This window comes from Microcebus murinus, chromosome 7 (genome assembly GCF_040939455.1).
Source record: "Microcebus murinus isolate Inina chromosome 7, M.murinus_Inina_mat1.0, whole genome shotgun sequence".
Classification (NCBI taxonomy): Eukaryota; Metazoa; Chordata; class Mammalia; order Primates; family Cheirogaleidae; genus Microcebus; species Microcebus murinus.
This window is the reverse complement of record NC_134110.1, coordinates 5,232,313-5,252,393: the sequence shown is the minus strand read 5'-3', so window position 1 is coordinate 5,252,393 and position 20,081 is coordinate 5,232,313. Positions and strand designations below refer to the sequence as shown.

At 41.3% G+C, this 20,081-nt stretch overlaps 1 protein-coding gene across 1 annotated transcript in view; it reads right to left on the bottom strand.

Moving 5' to 3' along the window:
• The window catches only part of AP3S2 (adaptor related protein complex 3 subunit sigma 2), a 49,997-nt gene that overhangs the window by 16,157 nt on the left and 13,759 nt on the right, over window positions 1-20,081 (bottom strand). Inside the window, exon 4 of the mRNA XM_076004751.1 lies at window positions 17,107-17,178. Within this exon, the coding sequence (XP_075860866.1) occupies window positions 17,107-17,178 (72 nt within the window). The remainder of the gene's footprint in view (window positions 1-17,106; window positions 17,179-20,081) is intronic.

Here is a 20,081-nt window from a genome sequence, read left to right as displayed (position 1 = left end):
ATTTCTTAAAAATGTTCTAGCAGGACTTTTTCTTTCTAGCCTAGTGTTTCATCCTCCCTCCTCTCCTACCTGTTTGCAGTACTGGTCCCAAATGTCAAGCACACTATAGAACACAATCCAAACCTTGTCCCCTTAAATTTCATCCTCTCCCTGGTTGGGTTAGCTGCTAACAAAACAAGACACAAACACATCTTTTTCCACATTTGGGATGCTAAAGCAGGAGGGGACGCTAGAGGCAGTGTTGCACAGTGTAGAGAGTAGGCCCAGAATCAGGGAATCCAGGGTCTGAATTCTGGCTCTGCTGCTTACGAGCTGTGTGACCTTGGAGAAACTGAGGCTTCCTATCTCTAAACTTCAGGTTCTTCATCTGTAAATAGGGAAAACCAAAATTCTCAGCTGTCAGGCCTATTCTTTTTTTTTTTTTTTTTTGAGACAGAGTCTCACTTTGTTGCCCAGGCTATAGTGAGTGCCATGGCGTCAGCCTGGCTCACAGCAACCTCAAACTCCTGGGCTCAAGCAATCCTTCTGTCTCAGCCTCCTGAGTAGCTGTGACTACATGTGCCACCATGCCTGGCTATTTTTTTTTCCTATATATATTAGTTGGCCAATTAATTTCTTTCTATTTATAGTAGAAGCGGGGTCTCGGTCTTGCTCAAGCTGGTTTTGAACTCCTGACCTTGAGCAATCCGCCCGCCTCGGCCTCCCAGAGAGCTAGGATCACAGGCGTGAGCCACCGCGTCCAGCCTGTCAGGCCTATTCCAAAGATAATAAAAAGATGATGCAGGAAATAAACGAGACACCGTATATAAAGTACTTAGCTATTATGTGCCTGTCACTAAGTACTTGATGGATGCTAGTTAATTTGGTAGCTATAATCAAAGTCATCATGTTAACCTCCTTTCCAATGCAGGAATCTGTTCTTTGTGACAGTACAGATTCTTCCCTTCGGTGAAAGACTTTCCTGTTGGTGAAGAGAGCTCACTACTGTTCCTGAGCTGTCCAGTCTACTGTTGAGCAGCAGTGACTGTCACAAAGTTCTTTGCTGCACTGAGGTACAACATGCACCAAATCATTTCTATCCCCTGATCCTACCTGTGTCCTCTGGAGCAACAAAAATAAATCCCTGCCCTCTACCCTTCTAGCACTCTGCCTAATCTGACCAAACAGCAGGCAGGTAGAGAAGTGAAGTACAATCTGACCATCAGAAAAAACTCCAAATGCCACACCTAGATCGACAAACCTGTTTCTGAGGATAAGACCTCCACCCCCATGGTTCCTGTTCCTTCTAAAACACTGTGCATGGAACAGCCTTGGGCTCCAATCCACCTGCTTGCCCTGTACATGCAGGTCAAAGACATACAAAGCTATAACATCCCTAAGGACAAGTTATACAAATAGTCCAGCATTGTTGGAGCATACACTCAAACCAAGAGATGGCAAGGGGTGAGGCTATAGTGGCAGGCTGGGAGAGCTCATGGAGGTCTTTCTGTAGGATATTAAGGGGCTTCAGCTTCATCCTTTTGGCACTGATCCCCAACTTTTTTTTTTTTTAACACTTATGAAAATTCACTTGCATAACACACTCCCTTCAATCACTCAGTGCTTGAAGGGTTCTTGGGAAGGTGGTGGAGGAGAGTGAGGCATGTCCTCCTCCTTAAGAATCACTGCAGGTGGGAGTATGGAGCCTTTGAATCATTCACGCAAGGGAGTTTGACAAAAACAATTTTTTAATATATCATTAGGCTGGTGTGTAAAGGATGATTTAACGGAGTAATATTGGAGGCAGAGAGACCAGTAGGAAAAAAGTAAAGACAATTTTACCATTTATTGAGCTAAGCAACTACTCAATAATTCCAATCTTCAAAATAACTGAATAGTGGATGTTACTGTATTTCATCAAATCCAAGACTCTGATTGTAAAACATACCATTATTTTATGTACCACTAAAAAAGAAAAATGTTGCCAATTAAATTATGACATACCATTGATTATAAGACAAATGTTAAAATGAAATGTTAAAATCATGTATCTTATCAAAAAAGTGAGTCTAAGAATCGATGAAATATGATATCATCCCTGTTTTACAACTGAAGAAAACTGAGGCACAGAGAAGTCTTTAAGAGGGCTGCGTAAGTTCCCAAGTAGAATCTGGAAAGCCCAAAGCCCACGTAGCCACTTCACGCAGAATCCCACTTAAGAAACACAGGGCTCCTCCTGAGTCCGCCCAGAGGCTATCTCCCAAGGGAGCAAAGGCGAAGTGAGTAGTCCATCCTGAAACTAGCAAGTATGCACAGGTCATGACCTTGAAAGTCAAGGTCTAATTAGAAACTGCTTTTTAAAAATAGGCCTATAGCTGTGCTAATCAGACAGTATACCTGAAAAGTACCTTGAAAGTAAAAAACACAGAATTGGGACACATATCTATTACACATAAACAAATCAGTTGTAGACTGAAGGGAAGATGAAACATTTTAATCTTGGAATAGAGGCTTAAATGGGTGAGAGAGGTTGGGGGAAAGACTGGAGACAGCCGCTGCAGTCACCTAGAGCTGACGTGTTAGCTGATGTGTTGAGTGCCTGGATTCAGTAAAGGGAAGAACAGAACAGAAAAGAGAAAAGGAAAGGAAGAAGTAGACTTGAAGAAAATATTGAGAGAAGTGAGGTCATATGGTGACTGCTTGGAAACAGAAGGGGAAATACACATCCCCGAGATTTCATGCCTTGAAGAAAGATGGTATTGCTGAGAACTAGGGAAGTTAAGAAGGGAATATGGGTGAGGGGATGAGAGAGGGGTGGGTAGGAAAGGAGGTGAAGCAGGGAGGAGATGATGTGCGGTTTGGTGCTTGCTACATCTGAAGAGGTGGCAGGTAATCCACATGGAGAGGTGCTGTACACTCCTGGAAACAAGCCTTTAGCTTGGGTCAGCACAAGGGGTAGATTTGTGAGCCATCTGTAACAGAGTGCTCAATGGTGAACGCATAGGGCCAGGCGTGGTAGCTCACACCTGTAATCCTAGCGCTCTGGGAAGCTGAGGTAGGAGGATCGCTTGAGATGAGGAGTTTGAGACCAGCCTGAACAAGAGCAAGACCCCCGTCTCTAATAAAAATGCTGGGCATGGTGGCGCGTGCCTGTAGTCCTAGCTACTCGGGAGGCTGAGACAGGAGGATTGCTTGAGTCCAGGAGTCTGAGGTTGCAGTGAGCTAGGCTGATGCCACTACACTCTAGCCCAGGTGACAGAGAGAGACGCTGTCTAAAAAACAAAGGGTAAATGCATAAAGTGAAGGGCTAGCAGGGTGCCAGGGACAGAGCTGTAGGGAAGGTGCCCATTGCCCTATGCACTCTGCAGACAGAAGCAGCAGTCTTAAAAGCCCATGGGGTCAGGCCTAATCAGCAGGGAATCTTCCACTCCTTCCCTGAGACTTCTATAACCAACGTCAAACATGATACCCATAAGGCAAATTCAGATATGTGGATTCTGAGAATCCCTAAGGATGCACTTATGTAGTGACTGAGCAGAACACAGGAAATGTGTGGCCCCTGGCTCTGACAGGATGATTTCCCTTCAGTGCTATCAGTAGTAAAACCCGGGAAGAACAGGCCTGGACATGCCCGTGCCCTGAACTGCTGGTACAGTACAAACCTGGCTGACTTCAGAAACAGGTTCAACAAATTGTTTTCTACAGAATGTGAACCTTAATTCTTGAAGTCATAAACAGATAAGGTCACAAAGATTTAACAGTGACCAAGGCATAAATGTAGTACTGGTTTTCACCAAGCATGTAAATCTCTCTACTTTCAGACTGAAAAATGTGTCCTAAGGCATCCTCTGGGACCTTATCTTTGTTGTGCACACATGCGCTTGGCCCTCCCCACTTGTGCACCAGGAGTTAATCACAGTCCCTAAGCTAGAATGAAGGGATAATCTGCAGACGATTTATCAATTTATCTGGCCTCAAACGCAGACTTTGCCTCAGAGGAACAGAGAGCAATTTAACTGTTTACTAGGCAATAAAGCTTGTACAAAGAGAGGACTGTTGTACTCTTCAGTGTGCTGAGCCTAAGAGGTCCAAGATGATACCTCAGCAGTATGTGCACATGGTACAACATTTTTGAAAGAGTCCCCACGCTTCCCTACTTCCCTCTCCCCACAGGCAGTGATTCTTTTGACTCAACAGTTTCTTCTGTAACAACAGCCCACGATGTCCTAACCTCTTCCCCATCCTATCTCATCTGTCCCTTCCCACCTCGCTCACTGTAATCCAGCCACACTGGCTCGCCTGGTGCTCCTCAAACATGTCCAACATTCTCCTGCCTCAAGGTCTTTACACTTGCTGTTCCATCTGCCTGGGACGTTCTTCTCCAGAAAGCCACATACCTCTTACTTGGGTTTGGATCATAATCCGAAAGACACAATCCCAAAACACTGTAATCCCAAATGTTAAAATCCCAAAAGATCAAAATCTCTAATGTTTAAAATCCTGAAAATTACAATTCTTAAAGATTAAAATCCTGAATGTTGAAATACTGAAAACTAAATTCTGGAGAAGGAATTAGTGTATTTTTGGTTGTATGCCGGATAGTTGTATCATGTTAGGCAAACTATTACCTTGTTATTGTCTTTATTTGGAAATCAAGTATGGTTTAAGCCAGGGGTCCTCAAACTACGCCCTGCAGGCCACATGCAGCCCGCTGAGGACATTTATCCAGCCCTGCCGGGTGTCCGGGTGTTTATGGCGCTGCTGCCTGTCCTGCTTAGCAGCCGACTCACTGCGCATGTGTGTCCAACGGCCCTCCAATGGTCTGAGGGACAGTGAACTGGCCCCCTGTTTAAAAAGTTTGAGGACCTCTGGTTTAAGCAGATGTGTATGGGTGCCAAGTTAACAACGGATGGACTTGTGTACTTTAGGTGTTAACTTGACTCACTTAAGGAATACCTAGAAACTTGGTAAAACATTATATTGAGTGTACGTGTGGGAGTGTTTCCAGAGGATGTGAGGGGATTAGGTAGGGAAGACCTGCCCTCAGTGTTGGCGAGTATCAACCAAATCAGCTGGGGGCCCAGAGAGAACTACAGAAAGTGAATCGGTCTCTCTCACAGCTGGGACAGACTTCTTCTGCCTTGGACATCAGAAATTTGACTTCACAAAAGTACATTATCTCTTTCAGACTTAGTTTTATTAATAGGTGTATACATTTTTAACAAATCTAAAAAAAAAAGTACATTATCTCAACATAGATTGTGTAAAAACCCTGAAACTTTCTCAATAAATGAAGAGATGCCCTTATGTACATGTGCATTTATGAAAGATAAATTTGAGATCTCGGCTCTTTGGCATATGCAGTGGTGACCCACTGTAGTTTTTGATCAATCTTGTTAAAAGACTTAGATTGTTGTCACATATTTCAGATGATACAGTTATAAAGCTGAATGCACACAATTAGTGATACACTTTTCTCTTTTTTTTTTTTGAGACAGAGTCTCACTTTGTCGCCCAGGCTAGAGTGAGTGCCGTGGCGTCAGCCTAGCTCACAGCAACCTCAGACTCCTGGGCTCAAGCGATCCTACTGCCTCAGCCTCCTGAGTAGCTGGGACTACAGGCATGCACCACCATGCCTGGCTAATTTTTTCTATATATATTAGTTGGCCAATTAATTTCTTTCTATTTACAGTAGAGACAGGGTTTCACTCTTGCTCAGGCTGGTCTCGAACTCCTAACCTCAAGCAATCCACCCGCCTTGGCCTCCCAGAGTGCTAGGATTACAGGCGTGAGCCACCGCGCCCGGGCCACTTTTCTCTTTTTGATCTATTTCTTTATGAATAGGGTTTGTCTGCTCATAACTACTATACCTATGCCAACCGTCATTAGCATACCTGAGTGCTTATGCTTGCAAAAATATATATATTATTGCCTATTTTATTGTGTAAAGTGGCCTATGAAGTGTTTTGTCATTTTTTACGTTTCTCAAATAAATCCCCTTTTTATATGTAAATAAATATCTTTTAAAATTATTTTTTCCAGAATTATATTTTTGGGATTTTGATCTTTCCAGATTGTGATTTTCAGGATTTTAGACTTTGTAAGGATTTGACCTCTTGGGATTCCAACACTCAGGATTATGGCGTTCAGGATTGTATCTTTCAGGGCTATGAATGGCTCCCCTCCTTACTTCCTTCAGGTTTTTGCTCAAAGGCCATCTCATCAGATGCCTCTGACTAGTCTATATAAAATACCAAGCCATATCCACCCAACCCTTGCCCTGCTATATTTTCTCCCCTGCACTTACCATCAGCTAACATATATTTTATTTTGTCTCCCCCTACCAGATGTAAGATTCATGAAGACAGGAATGTTTCATTAACTGTTACCTCAGGATCTGGATGGATATATGAATTCCCACCTAGAACAGTAGATGGATATATGAACTTGACAGTAACTAAGTAACCAGTATGTACCAACTATTATGCTAAAAAGGGAAAATACGGTGAACAAAACAGTCTGATCCTTATTCAAATTAATATCTGGTGGGAGAAATGAAATACTACCTGTAGGCACAGTTCTAAGTACTTTAAATATATTTTATCCTCATAGCCACCATAAAAGCTAGGTGCTATCATACATAAGCTCCCAAGGCATAAGCCCTTCAGTTCATAAGTGGTAGAGCCAGGATCCAAGCTTAGTCATGCAGGCTCTAGAGTCTATGATTTTTTTTTAAGAGACAGGGTCTCACACTCAGTCACTCAGGCTGGAGTGCAGTGGTGCAATCACAGCTCACAGCAACCTCAAGCTACTGGGCTCAAGTGATCCTCCTGCCTCAGCCTTGGAGTCGCTGGGATTACAGGTGTGAGCCACCGCATCCAGCTTAGAGTCTGTGCTTTTAATCAGACAAATATACCTATTTCATGAAGTTCATGGGTGGGAGGGGAGTACCAGGAAAGCCTTTTTTTTTTCCTTTTTCTTTTCTTTTTTTTTTTTTATTTCGGCATATTATGGGGCAGGAAAGGCTTTTTGAGAACTTTTTTGAAGCGTGAGTCACAATTATCAGTCTAGAGATGCAGGGGGCTGGAGATCGTTTTAGACATACTGAGTCTGAAGTGTAGTGAGTTTGGATGGTAACTAAAGAGTTGCCAGCAGATAGACAAATGAAGTCATGAGATTATAAGAGATTTTCAAAGCAGAGGTTGTATAAGAGAAAAGAGAAGGAGCATTTAAGAGGTAAGAAGCCCAAAGGGCCAAAGAGAATGGCCAGAAAGGTAGAAAAAATACCAAAATCCCAGGTGAATGTGAATCACAGAAACTAAGAACAAAGAATGTTTCATTAGTAAGAATGAGGAAATATCAAAATTGCTTGGTGAAACGGCACTGGAAAGTGTCCATTGGACTCAGCAACACAGAGGACAAGGCTCTCCACACTAGGACCGCTGTCCACTACTTCAGACTTCTCTTGGACTAACTTCATACACATACCCTGTACCCTAACCCCATGGTTTTGATCTAGGACAGTATCGTTCCTACCTCAGTGGGCATTTGGAAATTTATCAGGCAGGAGCCCTATTGGCATTCAGTAGAAGGGGCCAGGGCCACTAAATACCAGCAATTCCCTGAAAATTGTACTGTTCAAAATGTAAACAGTGCCTCCACTGGGAGACCCTTTGTCTGGCTGGAGTTTATGCATAGTTCCAAATCTCCTGCAGCCCTTATCCCTAACATTCACACATTCCCCCCACTGGTTGCCGTAGCCTTTTTCCTACTGTTTTGTCTCCTAGAACTCTCTATAAATTTTTATATCTATATCCATCATAATACTTATGCTTTAAAATTCTTGAATTCTGTGGTTTAGTGGAAAGAACATAGGTTTTATCTATTTATTTATTTATTTTTGAGACAGAGTCTCACTTTGTTGCCCAGGCTAGAATGAGTGCTGTGGCGTCAGCCTAGCTCACAGCAACCTCAAACTCCTGGGCTCAAGCGATCCTGCTGCCTCAGCCTCCCAAGTAGCTGGGACTACAGGCATGCGCCACCATGCCCAGCTAATTTTTTCTATATATATATATATATATATATATATATATATATATATATATATATACACATTAGTTGGCCAATTAACTTTTCTATTTATAGTAGAGATGGGGTCTCACTCTTGCTCAGGCTGGTTTTGAACTGAGCAATCCACCCGCCTCGGCCTCCCAGAGTGCTAGGATTACAGGCGTGAGCCACCGCACTAGGCCAGAACATAGGTTTTAAAGTTTCAGGTACTGCAGCCTGAGTTTCGGTTTCCTCAAATGTTATACAGGAATACTACCACCTACTTGATAAAAGATTGCTGAGGATAAAGTACCTAGCACAATGTCTGGTATTTGGCAGCTGCCCAATTAATATCATTTTCCCTTCCCATGACTACTCCTCCCTTCATAATTTCCCTACTCAGGAATTTACACAGCCCTCATTGTTCTCACTTGGCAATAATCTTCTACCTCAAATTGCGACTGTTTTCCCTGAAGCCATCTGGCGTAATGCAAGTCATGCTTGTGGTGCTGAGCCAGCCTTGCTTATGTTGTTACCCACTCGGTACGGCTCGAGGGCAGCACACGGGGCACTGCAGTCAGGAGGCTGCCTGCCATGCTCCTACATCTAGGACCCCACACACTCAGCCAAAAGCTGCAGGTGGCTATCATCCAGCCTGCCCACCTCTGTGGCAGGGCCTAGCCTCACAGACAGCTATGTCTTCGAAGTCTCATTCTTCTTTCTCTACTTCTGATCAAATAACATTAAATAAAAGAGCTTCTGATTAGGGGCTGTATTATTCTATATAGATAATTTATATTCACTTTAGCTTTATGAAATGCAATATGCAGATATATATATATATATCTAAGGCTGTGCTTATGATCACTTCTATAAAAAGTAGTACGAGGCCAGGTGTGGTGGCTCTCGTCTGTAATCCTAGCACTCTGGGAGGGGAAGGCGGGAGCATAGTTTGAGTTCAGGAGTTCGAGGCCAGCCTAAGCAAGAGTAAGACCCCATCTCTACTAAAAATAGAAAGAAATAGCTGGACAACTAAAAATATATAGAAAAAATTAGCCAGGCTGGGTGGCGCATGCCTGTAGTCCCAGCTACTCGGGAGGCTGAGGCAGAAGGATCGCTTGAGCCTATGAGTTTGAGGTTGCTGCGAGCTAGGCTGATGACACAGCACTCTAGCCCCGGCAACAGAGTGAGACTCTGTCTCAAAAAAAAAAAAAAAAAGTTGTATGAGAGCTCCCCAGTATAAACACTATACCCACTGAAAAATTACATTCAACTGACAGCAGCTTTTCCAAAATACACTGCTTATTCCAAGACCAAGGAATGTCTCTGTGTGATCCATCTTTCTAGTTGGACTATGAGCTTCTTGATGGTAAGGAATTTGACTTTTATATGTTTGTATCTCTATATATAAATGGGCAACCTTCTCATAGTGAATGTTTAATAAACGTTTGTTATTTATCTGATAATCAGAGAAAAAAATATATACTTTCAACAGACATCAGAATTTCACCAAGGTCAGAGAGCCAAGGTAAGGACAGATAATTTATGGAAAGCCTCTATAAAAAGGTGACACTTGCTGGAATGCAACAATAGCTTGAGGAAAAAAAAAAAAAAAAAAAAAAAAAAAGGTGACACTTGCCTCCCAGATATGAAAGCAATTTATACTGTTAGAGAATTTTAATTTTATAAGACATCTTAAATTCATTTGGGAAGTATATAAGATATAATATCAAATATTCTGTTAGAGAAACTGAAAAGGTGCTATGTGAGATGCCTTTTCCTAAGATTCAACCATGTTTCCTTTCTTAAAAGAGCAATCCTCTATTTTTCTGACACTAAAATTTCTAGGTACCCTCTTAAATAGTGATACTAAATCAAATGTCAGCTTTTACTCTAAGAAAATAAATGAAAAACTATAGTAGTAATTAGTAATATTCAAAACTAATTCGGGTTCTGCTCCCTCCTAGGCACATGGTAGGATTGTACTTCCCTAGGCCCTCAGGTATGGGCATGTGACTTATTTTGACCACCAAAATATGAGTTTAATGGGATGTGTCACTTTAAGAGCCAATACACAAGCACACAGGTGGAAGCACATGTTGAGGAGGATTTCCATCAGCCTGGACCCCTGAGTAACTACAGTGAGAGAGACAACACAATGGCCATGTCATGTAAGTAAGAAATGCACCTTGCTGTTATAAGCGACTGGGATTTTGGAGTAATGTATTATCTACTTAGCCTACCTTGATTGACAAAAATTAAGTCTGGCAAAGGGTTCTCAGTTAGGGATCAAGAAATTCTGCTTCTTATCTCAGAGTAGACAATCGACTTCTGCAATACAAGGGATAATAGGAAGAATAGTAGAATCGAATCTCAATCCCAGCCTTTTTAGGTCACCTACAAATGAGCAACCAAAGCAATATACAATTTGTTTTATCTGCAATACCTCCAAGTAATACTAGTGGTAATAAGCTTCACTTACTGCTGCTATAACTTTGACAAATTCTAGGTTTCATTGAAAAGGCTGGATATCAAACAGTTCTAAAAGTTAAATTTTGCTGTTTTGTGTACACTATTACCCTAATTTTCTTTTTTTAAAATTTTAATTCTTTTATTTATTTTTTTTTTACTGACAAGTCTTGCTTCAAATGTCCTAATTTTCTTAACCAGTAATAAGGAATGAATAAACATACCAAAGAGGTTCTCCATAATTTCAGGTAGCAGGCAATCAATGAGATTGTGCACTGAAGCAGTGCAAAGTCAAGTAAGGAAAGTGAAAGTGTGTATTGTAGCAGATATTAAGTGTAGTTTATAGCAATCTTAGCTTTTCTTTTCCTTTTTTTTTAACAAAGTATAGCAATCTTAAAAATTTAAGAAATCATTATTGCTGGTCTCCGTCAGTTGTTCTGAAGGAATTAAGAACCTGACCTCTGAAAGATATTATGTAGCCAACACTAAGAACTGAAGATAACAGATGGAAAATACAGTAGAACCCCCCCATCTGTGGAGGACATGTTCCAAAACCCCCAGCGAATGTCTGAAATTGTGGATGGTACCGAACCCTATTATATACTACGGTTCTTCCTCTATATACATACCTAAGATGAATTTAATTTAGAAATTAGGCACAGGAAGAGATTAAAAACTATGAATAAAATAGAACAGTTATAACAAGATGCCAGCATTGGCTGGGCACAGTGGCTCACACCAGTAATCCTAGCACTCTGGGAGGCCAAGGCAGGAGGATTGCTTGAGCTCAGGAGTTTGAGACCAGCCTAAACAAGAGGGAGACCCTGTCTCTCTCTTGGCTAGGCAACTAAAAATAGAAACAAAAAAATTAGCCAGGCGTGGTGGCAAATGCCTGTAGTCTCAGCTACTTGGGAGGCTGAGGCAGGAGAATCACTTGAGCCCAGGAGTTCGAGGTTGCTGTGAGCTAGGCTGAGGCCATGGCACTCTAGCCTGGGCAACAGAGTGAGACTCTGTCTCAAAAAAAAGTAAAACAATATGCCAGCAACACTATTCTTGTACTTAGGGGCCATTAAGAAGTAAAAAAAGGTTACTTAACACAAGCACTGTAATACCAAGGTAGACCCGATAACTGAGACGGCTTCTCAGTGACTAAAGGAAGTGTATAGTGTGGACACACTGGACGAGGGGATGATTCTCATCACAGAGAAGGACACAGTAACATTTCATCACGTTACCCAGAACAGTATACAATTTAAAACCTAAGAATTGCTTATTTGGGCATTTCCCATTTAATATTTTTGGACCATGGTTGACTGTGGGTAACTGAAACTGCAGATAAAGGAAGACAACTGTATCTGGGTCTTTGAAGACATTATTAAACTGTTGTCTCAATCACCCTTTAACTCTGACCTACAGTTGGCCTTTTTGTATGTGAGATAACAAATTTCCTTATTGCTTAAGCCAAAAAAAAAAAAAAAAATCTGCCATAAAATTTTTTTTGAGTTAGAGTCTCACTCTATTGCCCGGGCTAGAGTGCCATGGCATCAGCCTAGCTCACAGCAACCTCAAACTCCTGGGCTCAAGCAATCCTACTGCCTCAGCCTCCCTAGTAGCTGGGACTACAGGCATGTGCCACCATGCCCAGCTAATTTTTTTCTATATATTTTTAGTTGGCCAAATAATTTCTTTCTATTTTTAGTAGAGACAGGGTCTCACTCTTGCTCAGGCTGGTTTTGAACTCCTCACCTTGAGCAATCTGCCCGCCTCGGCCTTCCAGAGTGCTAGGATTACAGGCATGAGCCACCGCGCCCGGCCTGCCATAAAATCTTTACCTATCAAGCATCAACAGAGAAGCGGTAGGGATGTGATAGGACACAAGGCTGGCCTTGGCTCCCCTCTTCTCCCTTAGGCACATCCAGACAGAAAAACAGAGGTAGCCGGGGATGGTCAGCTATCTTAACAAGCACCTTTTACAAAAACAAAACACAAACAAAATGTCTTATTCTTCCAGGCCCAAACAGCTTCTTCTTCATTATTAAAAAGACACAAAAATCTGTGTCCGACCTCACTCTTCCCTCCATTCCTGGAGACCAGCAATGAGAACACCTGCTTCAACGTCACTAGGGTGTGGAGGACGTTAACGAGCTTTGTTATCACAAGCTCTGTTCCCAGAAGGGACATTTGACAAATATAATTCATTATTTCTATTTATGATCCTTTCATCTTAGTGCTCACCAGTTCAATTTTGAACCCTCAGCATTTTCCCATTTGAGCAGCCTATACATAGCAGAGATTGTAAATTCCATAATAAGGAGGTTTTCTCGGGCTCAGACCCAGGCAGATATGTTCCAACTCTCTTGAGAGTCTGGAAGACACCTTTAGACATTTTAAAGATGAGTAGGGTAGGATTCTAACTCCTTGCATCATTGTTTGTCAAAAACTCAGGAGATATGAACCAGTCATTTCCTTAATACCATGTGAACAACAAAAATAAACAGTTTTATAACTACAGGAGAAATTTGCAATGGTAGCAAAATACTTTATGGAGCTTATTCAAAGATAAGATATATGAGAAAGAACAACATTTTTATGGCCTTTTATTTCCTTTTAAAGGGCCCGTGCAATAAAATAGCTAGAACTAGAATTATTTTACTGCTCTAGCAGGCTTCCTCACAGATGTCTAAAAGGCAACCTTAGAAGGATGAGGCAAAAAAAAAAAAAAAAAAAAATCAAGATTACCTCATGAGATGGAAAAAAAGCTTTTGATACCTTTTAACATCCTTTCATGATTAAAAACCTTTGGCCACTAGGAAGAGAAGGGAAGGAACTTCCTTAATTTCATAAATAATATTTACCAAAAAAACCTATAGCAAATATTTTACTTCATGGTGACAGGACGAAAGCTCCCTTTGAAACCAGGAACAAGACCAGATGCCCATTGTCACCACTTCTATTGAATACAACACTGGAGGTTACTGTCAGCAGAGTAAGGCAAGAAAAAGACATAAAAGGTACCAGAGTTAGAAAGAAATGGGGAAAACATCAACAGAATATCAAAATCAACAAGAGTTTAATACAATCTCTGGTTTTAACATTAATATACAGAAATAAAGTGATTTCTATATAGCAGCAATAAACAAATATATATAAAATCTCTATGGGAAAAAAATTATAGATGTTCATTGAGAAATCTCAAAGAAGACCTAAAGAAATGGAGAGATATACCATACTATGGATAAAACTAGATATTGTAAAAATGTAAATTCTCTCCAGATGTTCTATAGATTTGATGAAATGCCAATCAAAATCTCAACAGACTTATGTGTGTATAGTATGAGTAATTTTTAAGCTGACTCTAAATTGTGTACCAAAATAGAAAGGAACAAGAACAACAAAGCTACTATTAAAGAAGAAAGTGGGTGGGATTTTCTCTCCAAAAGTTATAAAAATCCTTAAGAAATTATTTTTATTTTTTTTATTTTTTTTTATTTTGGTATATTATGGGGATACAGATTTTAAGGTTTCAATAAATGCCCATTCCCCCCCCTCCCCCCAAAAGTCTGAGTCTCCATCATGACCATCCCCCAGATGGTGCACATCTCACTCATTATGTATGTATATACCCGCCCCCCTCCCCCCTCCCGCTTAAGAAAGTATTATATGGCTGGGTGCACTGGCTCACACCTGTAATCCTAGCACCTTGGGAGGCTGAGGCAGGAAGATGGCTTGAGACTAGGAATTTGAGAACAGCCTGGACAACATAATCAGACTCTACCTCTACAAAAACATGTTTTTAAATTAGCAGGCGTGGTCACACACACCTATAGTTCTAGATACTCAGAAGGCTGAGACCAGGGGACCGCTGGAGCCCTGGAGCTCAAGGGTGCAGTGAGCTATGACTGTACCACTGCAGTCCAGCCTGGGTGACAGAGCAAGACCCTGTCTCTAAAAAAAAAAAAAAAAAATACTGTCGTAATTAAGAGAGTGTGGTGTGGAAAACTACAAAAAGAGGACAGAGTATAGAAACAGACCCATGGATTCTTAATTTATGACGAAGGTGGTGCTAAAGAACAGTAAAGAAAAGATCTTTTCAATAAATGGTGCTAGAGACCTTGAGTATCTATACTGGGGAAAAAAGTGAAACTGGACCATACCATAAAAGATATACATACTCCAGGTGAGTTACAGACTTGAAGCTTTTAGAAAATAATATAGAATAATATTGGCCAGTCGCGGTTGCTCATGCCTGTAATCCTAGCACTCTGGGAGGCCAAGGTGGGCGGATTGCTCCAGGTCAGGAGTTCGAAACCAGCCTGAGCGAGACCCCGTCTCTACCAAAAATAGAAAGAAATTAATTGACCAACTAAAAATATATATACAAAAAATTAGCTGGGCATGGTGGTGCATGCCTGTAGTGCCAGCTACTTGGGAGGCTGAGGCAGTAGGATTGCTTGAGCCCAGGAGATTGAGGTTGCTGTGAGCTAGGCTGACGCCACGGCACTCACTTTAGCCTGGGCAACAAAGTGAGACTCTATCTCAAAAAAATATATATATAGAATAATATCTTCATAACCTCAGGAAGGCTTCCCCTTCTTCTCTTTCCTAGAGGGCCCATCTGTGACCTAGCAATACCACTACTAAGAGAAACAGATGTTCCCAGAGAGATGTACAGAAATATACAGTGGCATACATTTTCAAGAATATTCATGGCAGTGTGTTTCATAATGGCCCCAAACTCAAAACAATCCGAATCCATTAGTCACGGAACGGATAAATAAATGCTGGTACATGCACACAATAGAGTGTTAAGCAGCAATGAAATTAAACAACCTTAGGCTACATGCACAAAAATGGATGATTCTTACAATAACACCAAGCAAAGAAGGTAAGACACAAAACGATGTACATTGTGATTCTGAAAGTCACCCTGGAAGCATACTCTGGGTTGCTTAGACAATGAACTAGCTTGGACTGGGAGGGGGGCTCCCCCTTCTCCTAGTGAGAGGGGCTGTACCCAAACACAACTTCCTACAGGACCTGTAACTGTCTCTTCCAGGTCTCTTCCAGGGCACAGGGCCCAAGTTTTCAGGTGCTGGGCAGCTGGCGTTTCCAGATAACGTCTATAAACAGCTGGCGTTCGAATACAGATTGCCTGCTGTCCAAGCACTTTGCCTATCTCTTCACTGGTAAGCCTTCTCTCACAGCTGCCTGATAAAAAGAGAGCACTGGGGGAGAGGAGCATTCCTTTCATGTTTTCAAGTTTCTTTAATAACACTAGTACTACCCTCTTTCTCCACCAAGTACAAAAGGGAACTAGACTTGAACTATGGCTATCCTTGACAGAAATTACAAGGTAGCAGCACCCTTAATAACTGACAAGCATAAAACATCTCTAAGTGCTTGCAAAAGGGCGCTGAGCAATCTCTGAAGTTTCCAAGACCCTCTCACATGAAAGGGTGACTCAGCAGCATCGGTGAGTGCCTGAAGCCTTGTGAGGCCGCCAAGGAGTCCCAAGTCAGGTATCTAAAGAAGGAACAGGGTTCCATGATTCTCCTGCACCAGGCTGCCGATGGAGCCACAGAGCCAAGCCAGGTGGTGAGTGAGAAAACTTTGCTTCATTCCAACGTCCAAACTTAAGAATGCTCTCACTGCATGAGCCTGTAATGTGGCATCTGCAAACCTTGGTAGTCAACTGAGACTGAAGATCCTACAATAAGAAAGTCCTCCGGTTGGGAATGCTACCAACAGATCTAAAATCTCCTGCCTCGTCAGGATGAAAACTGATTAACAAAGGGTCACAGCTCAGTAATTAGTAGTAGTTCCTAAAAATCCTACCTCCCTCCAAGTGTCACGGATCATAGTGAATAATCAGTTGAAGGAAAACCAGGACCAAGTAAACTTAGGACACACCAGCCTCCACCAGTAAACAGCACTGGGGACAGCATGTGTCCAGTTGTACAAAATAAATGCGGAAGTTCCTATTTCCTTGCTTGCTAGCTCCCATGTTTGATATTGTATGAAGACACAGGCCATGTCATAGTTACGCTAGCAAAACGAATCTAAGAACACGGACTTGGGACTACTTTAATTCTGCCTCTGATAGTCTGCTTTCCTACAGAGTATTGCCTGGCCTCGAATTATGTTACATATGTCTTCATCACTGTATTATTCTTTAGGAAAGATATTAACATAAATTTTACTAGCTATGTCAAAGTCCCTGTGTTATGATTATTTCAAAGCTTTACTGTCACTGGTCTGTGCCTAGGAAACAGACCTAGGCACAGGTATATATTGTATAATCAACATAAGACTATTATCTCACCTTTGGTCAGGTAGCCAGTGACATCACTGTCCTATACCAAGAAGTCTGTCTGTAAATAGATGAACCATGATATAGGCCCCATATTAATCCTATGCATGTTAAAACTGTTAATAGATCTTAGCGGGGAAAAAGAAAACCCAAAATATTAAATTTAAATTATTAAATAAATAGGTTGTAGGACTACCTCATAGTAAAAAAACAAAAGAAAGAACATGAAGGTGTGGAGGTGGCTAGAGATGCCCTAGGTTCTTAGTTTTCCAGGAACCCTGGTTTGGGAGAGAATGTACCTTATCCATATGGAAGATCAAATCCAATTCACACACATTTTCGAAACACTTATCCAGAGTCTCCACAAAAACCTAAGAAACAAGGAGAAATAGATAAGAGAAACAGGAACATATTCACAGTTCATCAGTTCACATTTGAAGGTAAAGGGGCAGTCATGAGTCTATTTACCTTATAACTGCCCCCCACAAAGCCCTACCTTTTATCCCAGCATTACCTAATCACCCTACTCATCCCAACTGAGAGGGGACAATCTAGGACAGGAAAACCTTGTTTTTAGTATAGCAACACAACCAGCAAACACATATGGCTCTTTCCCCCTTTATAAGATGCAAATTTATATAAAACATTAACAAAATACAACTACTTACAATACTATGTCCTTTCCCCAAGTCACAATGTACACAGGTACAAAAAATTTTTCATTATTAGTGTTAACAGTTATGTCTTGTTAATTTCAGTTAACATTAACTTCAAAACACCTTTCCATGAATCAACTTAATTTACACATTTATAAAAAAGCGTACAAACAATAATAGCACAGCTTAATGAATTTTCAGAATGAACATACCACATAACTACCATCTAGATACCTGTCCTTAACTTTTTCTTTTTAAGAGACAGGGGTCTTGCTATGTTGCCCAGACTGGAAAGCAATGGCACAATTATAGGGAACTGCAGCCTCAAACTCCTGGACTCAAGTGATCCTCCCAGTTCAGCCTCCCCAGTAGCTGGAACTACAGACGTGCGCCACCACATCCAGCTAACTTCTTGATTTCTCCCTCAGAGAGTGACCTCATTTCAATGATCTCATTGTCACAATGTCATCAGTTGTTCAGTGCTGCACAAAACAGGTCTTACTTGAGGCCCACAAATGACAGGAACTGTGCACATTCTTCCCCTGTGGCACAAGATGGGTGTGCAAAGGCAAACTGCCCTGTGGTAGTGGTGGGGGAAACAGACACACTATCCATGAGGAAGTGACGCACATTATTGGAATGGATCTTCTTCTGTTTCTTCTCTAGGTAAGTAAATCATCGTTCCTCCCAGTGCTTGACTGCCATCTTGTGTTTTCCACGGTGACTCTTATACGAAGATGTCATGGGCAGAAAGTGTTTGGATTCCTCCCCTGGGATTGGTAACCAGTGCACAGTATTCTGCTAGATACCAACCAGTTTGGAAAACTATTATATTTGACATTATGTATCAATACTCTGACTCAGCAGTTCTACCCCTAGATACATATCTTACAGAAATACAAACATATGCCAAAAAACATACAATAATTTCATAACAGTGCTAATCAGAAATCTTTACATTTTTAACAGCGAGAGAATATTTCACTGTAAGGATAACATAGTTAAATATGGGTCTATTTTCAATCACTGTGCCGGGTATTTGGTGAGACCTTATACTCCTGTGGCGCAAGTCCTTCAGTTCTGGGAAATTTTTTCAAATTATTTTGTTGAGAATTTCTTCCCTTCCACATTCCTAATCAATCTTTTTGAAGCTGCTTATATTCAAGGAGTGAACCTCTTTCTTATTTTTGCCCCCATTTTCCATCTCTTCTCACTCTGAGAGAGTCATTTAACTTGATCTTCCAATATGCAAGCTGAGGTGGTTTTGTTTTTCTTTGAGACAGGGTCTCACTCTGTTGCCCAGGCTAGAATGCTGTGGCATCAGCCCAGCTCACAGCACCTCAAACTCCTGGGCTCAAGCAATTCTACTGCTTCAGCCTCCTGAATAGGTGGGACTAAAGGCATGTGCCGCCATGCCTGGCTAATTTTTTCTGTATGTTTTTAGTTGTCCAGCTACTTTCTATTTTTTAGTAGAGACAGGGTCTCGCTCTTGCTCACACTGGTCTCAAACTCCTGAGCTCAAGCAATCCTCCCAACTCAGCCTCCCAGAGTGCTACAATTACAGGCGTGAGCCACTGTACCTAGCCTATTTCTTTTCTTTATTTATTAACAGGGTTTCACTCTTCAGATGGGATTTTGTTTGTTTCCATTTTCTCTCAGGTTTTTAGTTTCTAAGAAATCATTTTGTTTTGTGAGTGTTTTTTTCTTATTTCTCTGTGGCTTAAGCATAGGATTTTTTGTTTGTTCTTTTACTGTTTTCCTTTCTTTGTATGGTGTCCATTTCTTTTTCTTTCTTTTTTTGGAGACAAGAGTCTCACTTTGTTGCCCAGGGTAGAGTGCCGTGGCATCAGTCCAGAACACAATGGACTAGCCCATAGAGGTACGAAAAGAGAACAGTCACATATATCTGTTTTTCCTAAAGCCTTAAAATGTTGTTATTAAAAAAAAAAAAAAAGTTGTTATTCAAGATTGTGATCAAGGTCAAGAGAAAGAAAACAGAAGTCAGATAATGAAGGACAAAAGCTGGAGCAGAAGCAAAGAACACACTAACGGGCAGAGAACGAACCAAAGACGTTGCAGACTCAGAAGGGAAAATGTAATAATAAGCCTTCTTCATGACAAGAATACGAATCTACAAACAAATCCTCCAAGAAATGCACATTTGAGGAATATAATGACAGAGAACATTCTTCTGATAAAGGAAGACAGAGATGAAATTCATCTGAAAATGGTGAGGACAGACACAAATGCAAAGAATGAAAGATATCAAGAAGCAGAAGTCGCTAAAGATGTAGATAAAGGTCTTGTGAAAGACATCATCACAGTAGAACCAGGGAGCGGAAGACGTCTAAATCTAAAAGCAGAGAGAAGGAAAAACTCACAATCTTGAAACAGAAAAAGAAAACTACAGATCAGATCTTGCTTCCATTCAAGATCAAGAGACTTGGGACGGGTGTGGTGGCTCACACCTGTAATCCTAACACTCTGGGAGGTTAAAGCAGGAGTATTGCTTGAGGTCAGGAGTTCGAGATCAGCCTGAGCAAGGGCAAGACCCCATTTCTACTAAAAATAGAAGGAGAAAAAAAAAAAAGATCAAGACATAGGCCAGAAGTAGTACA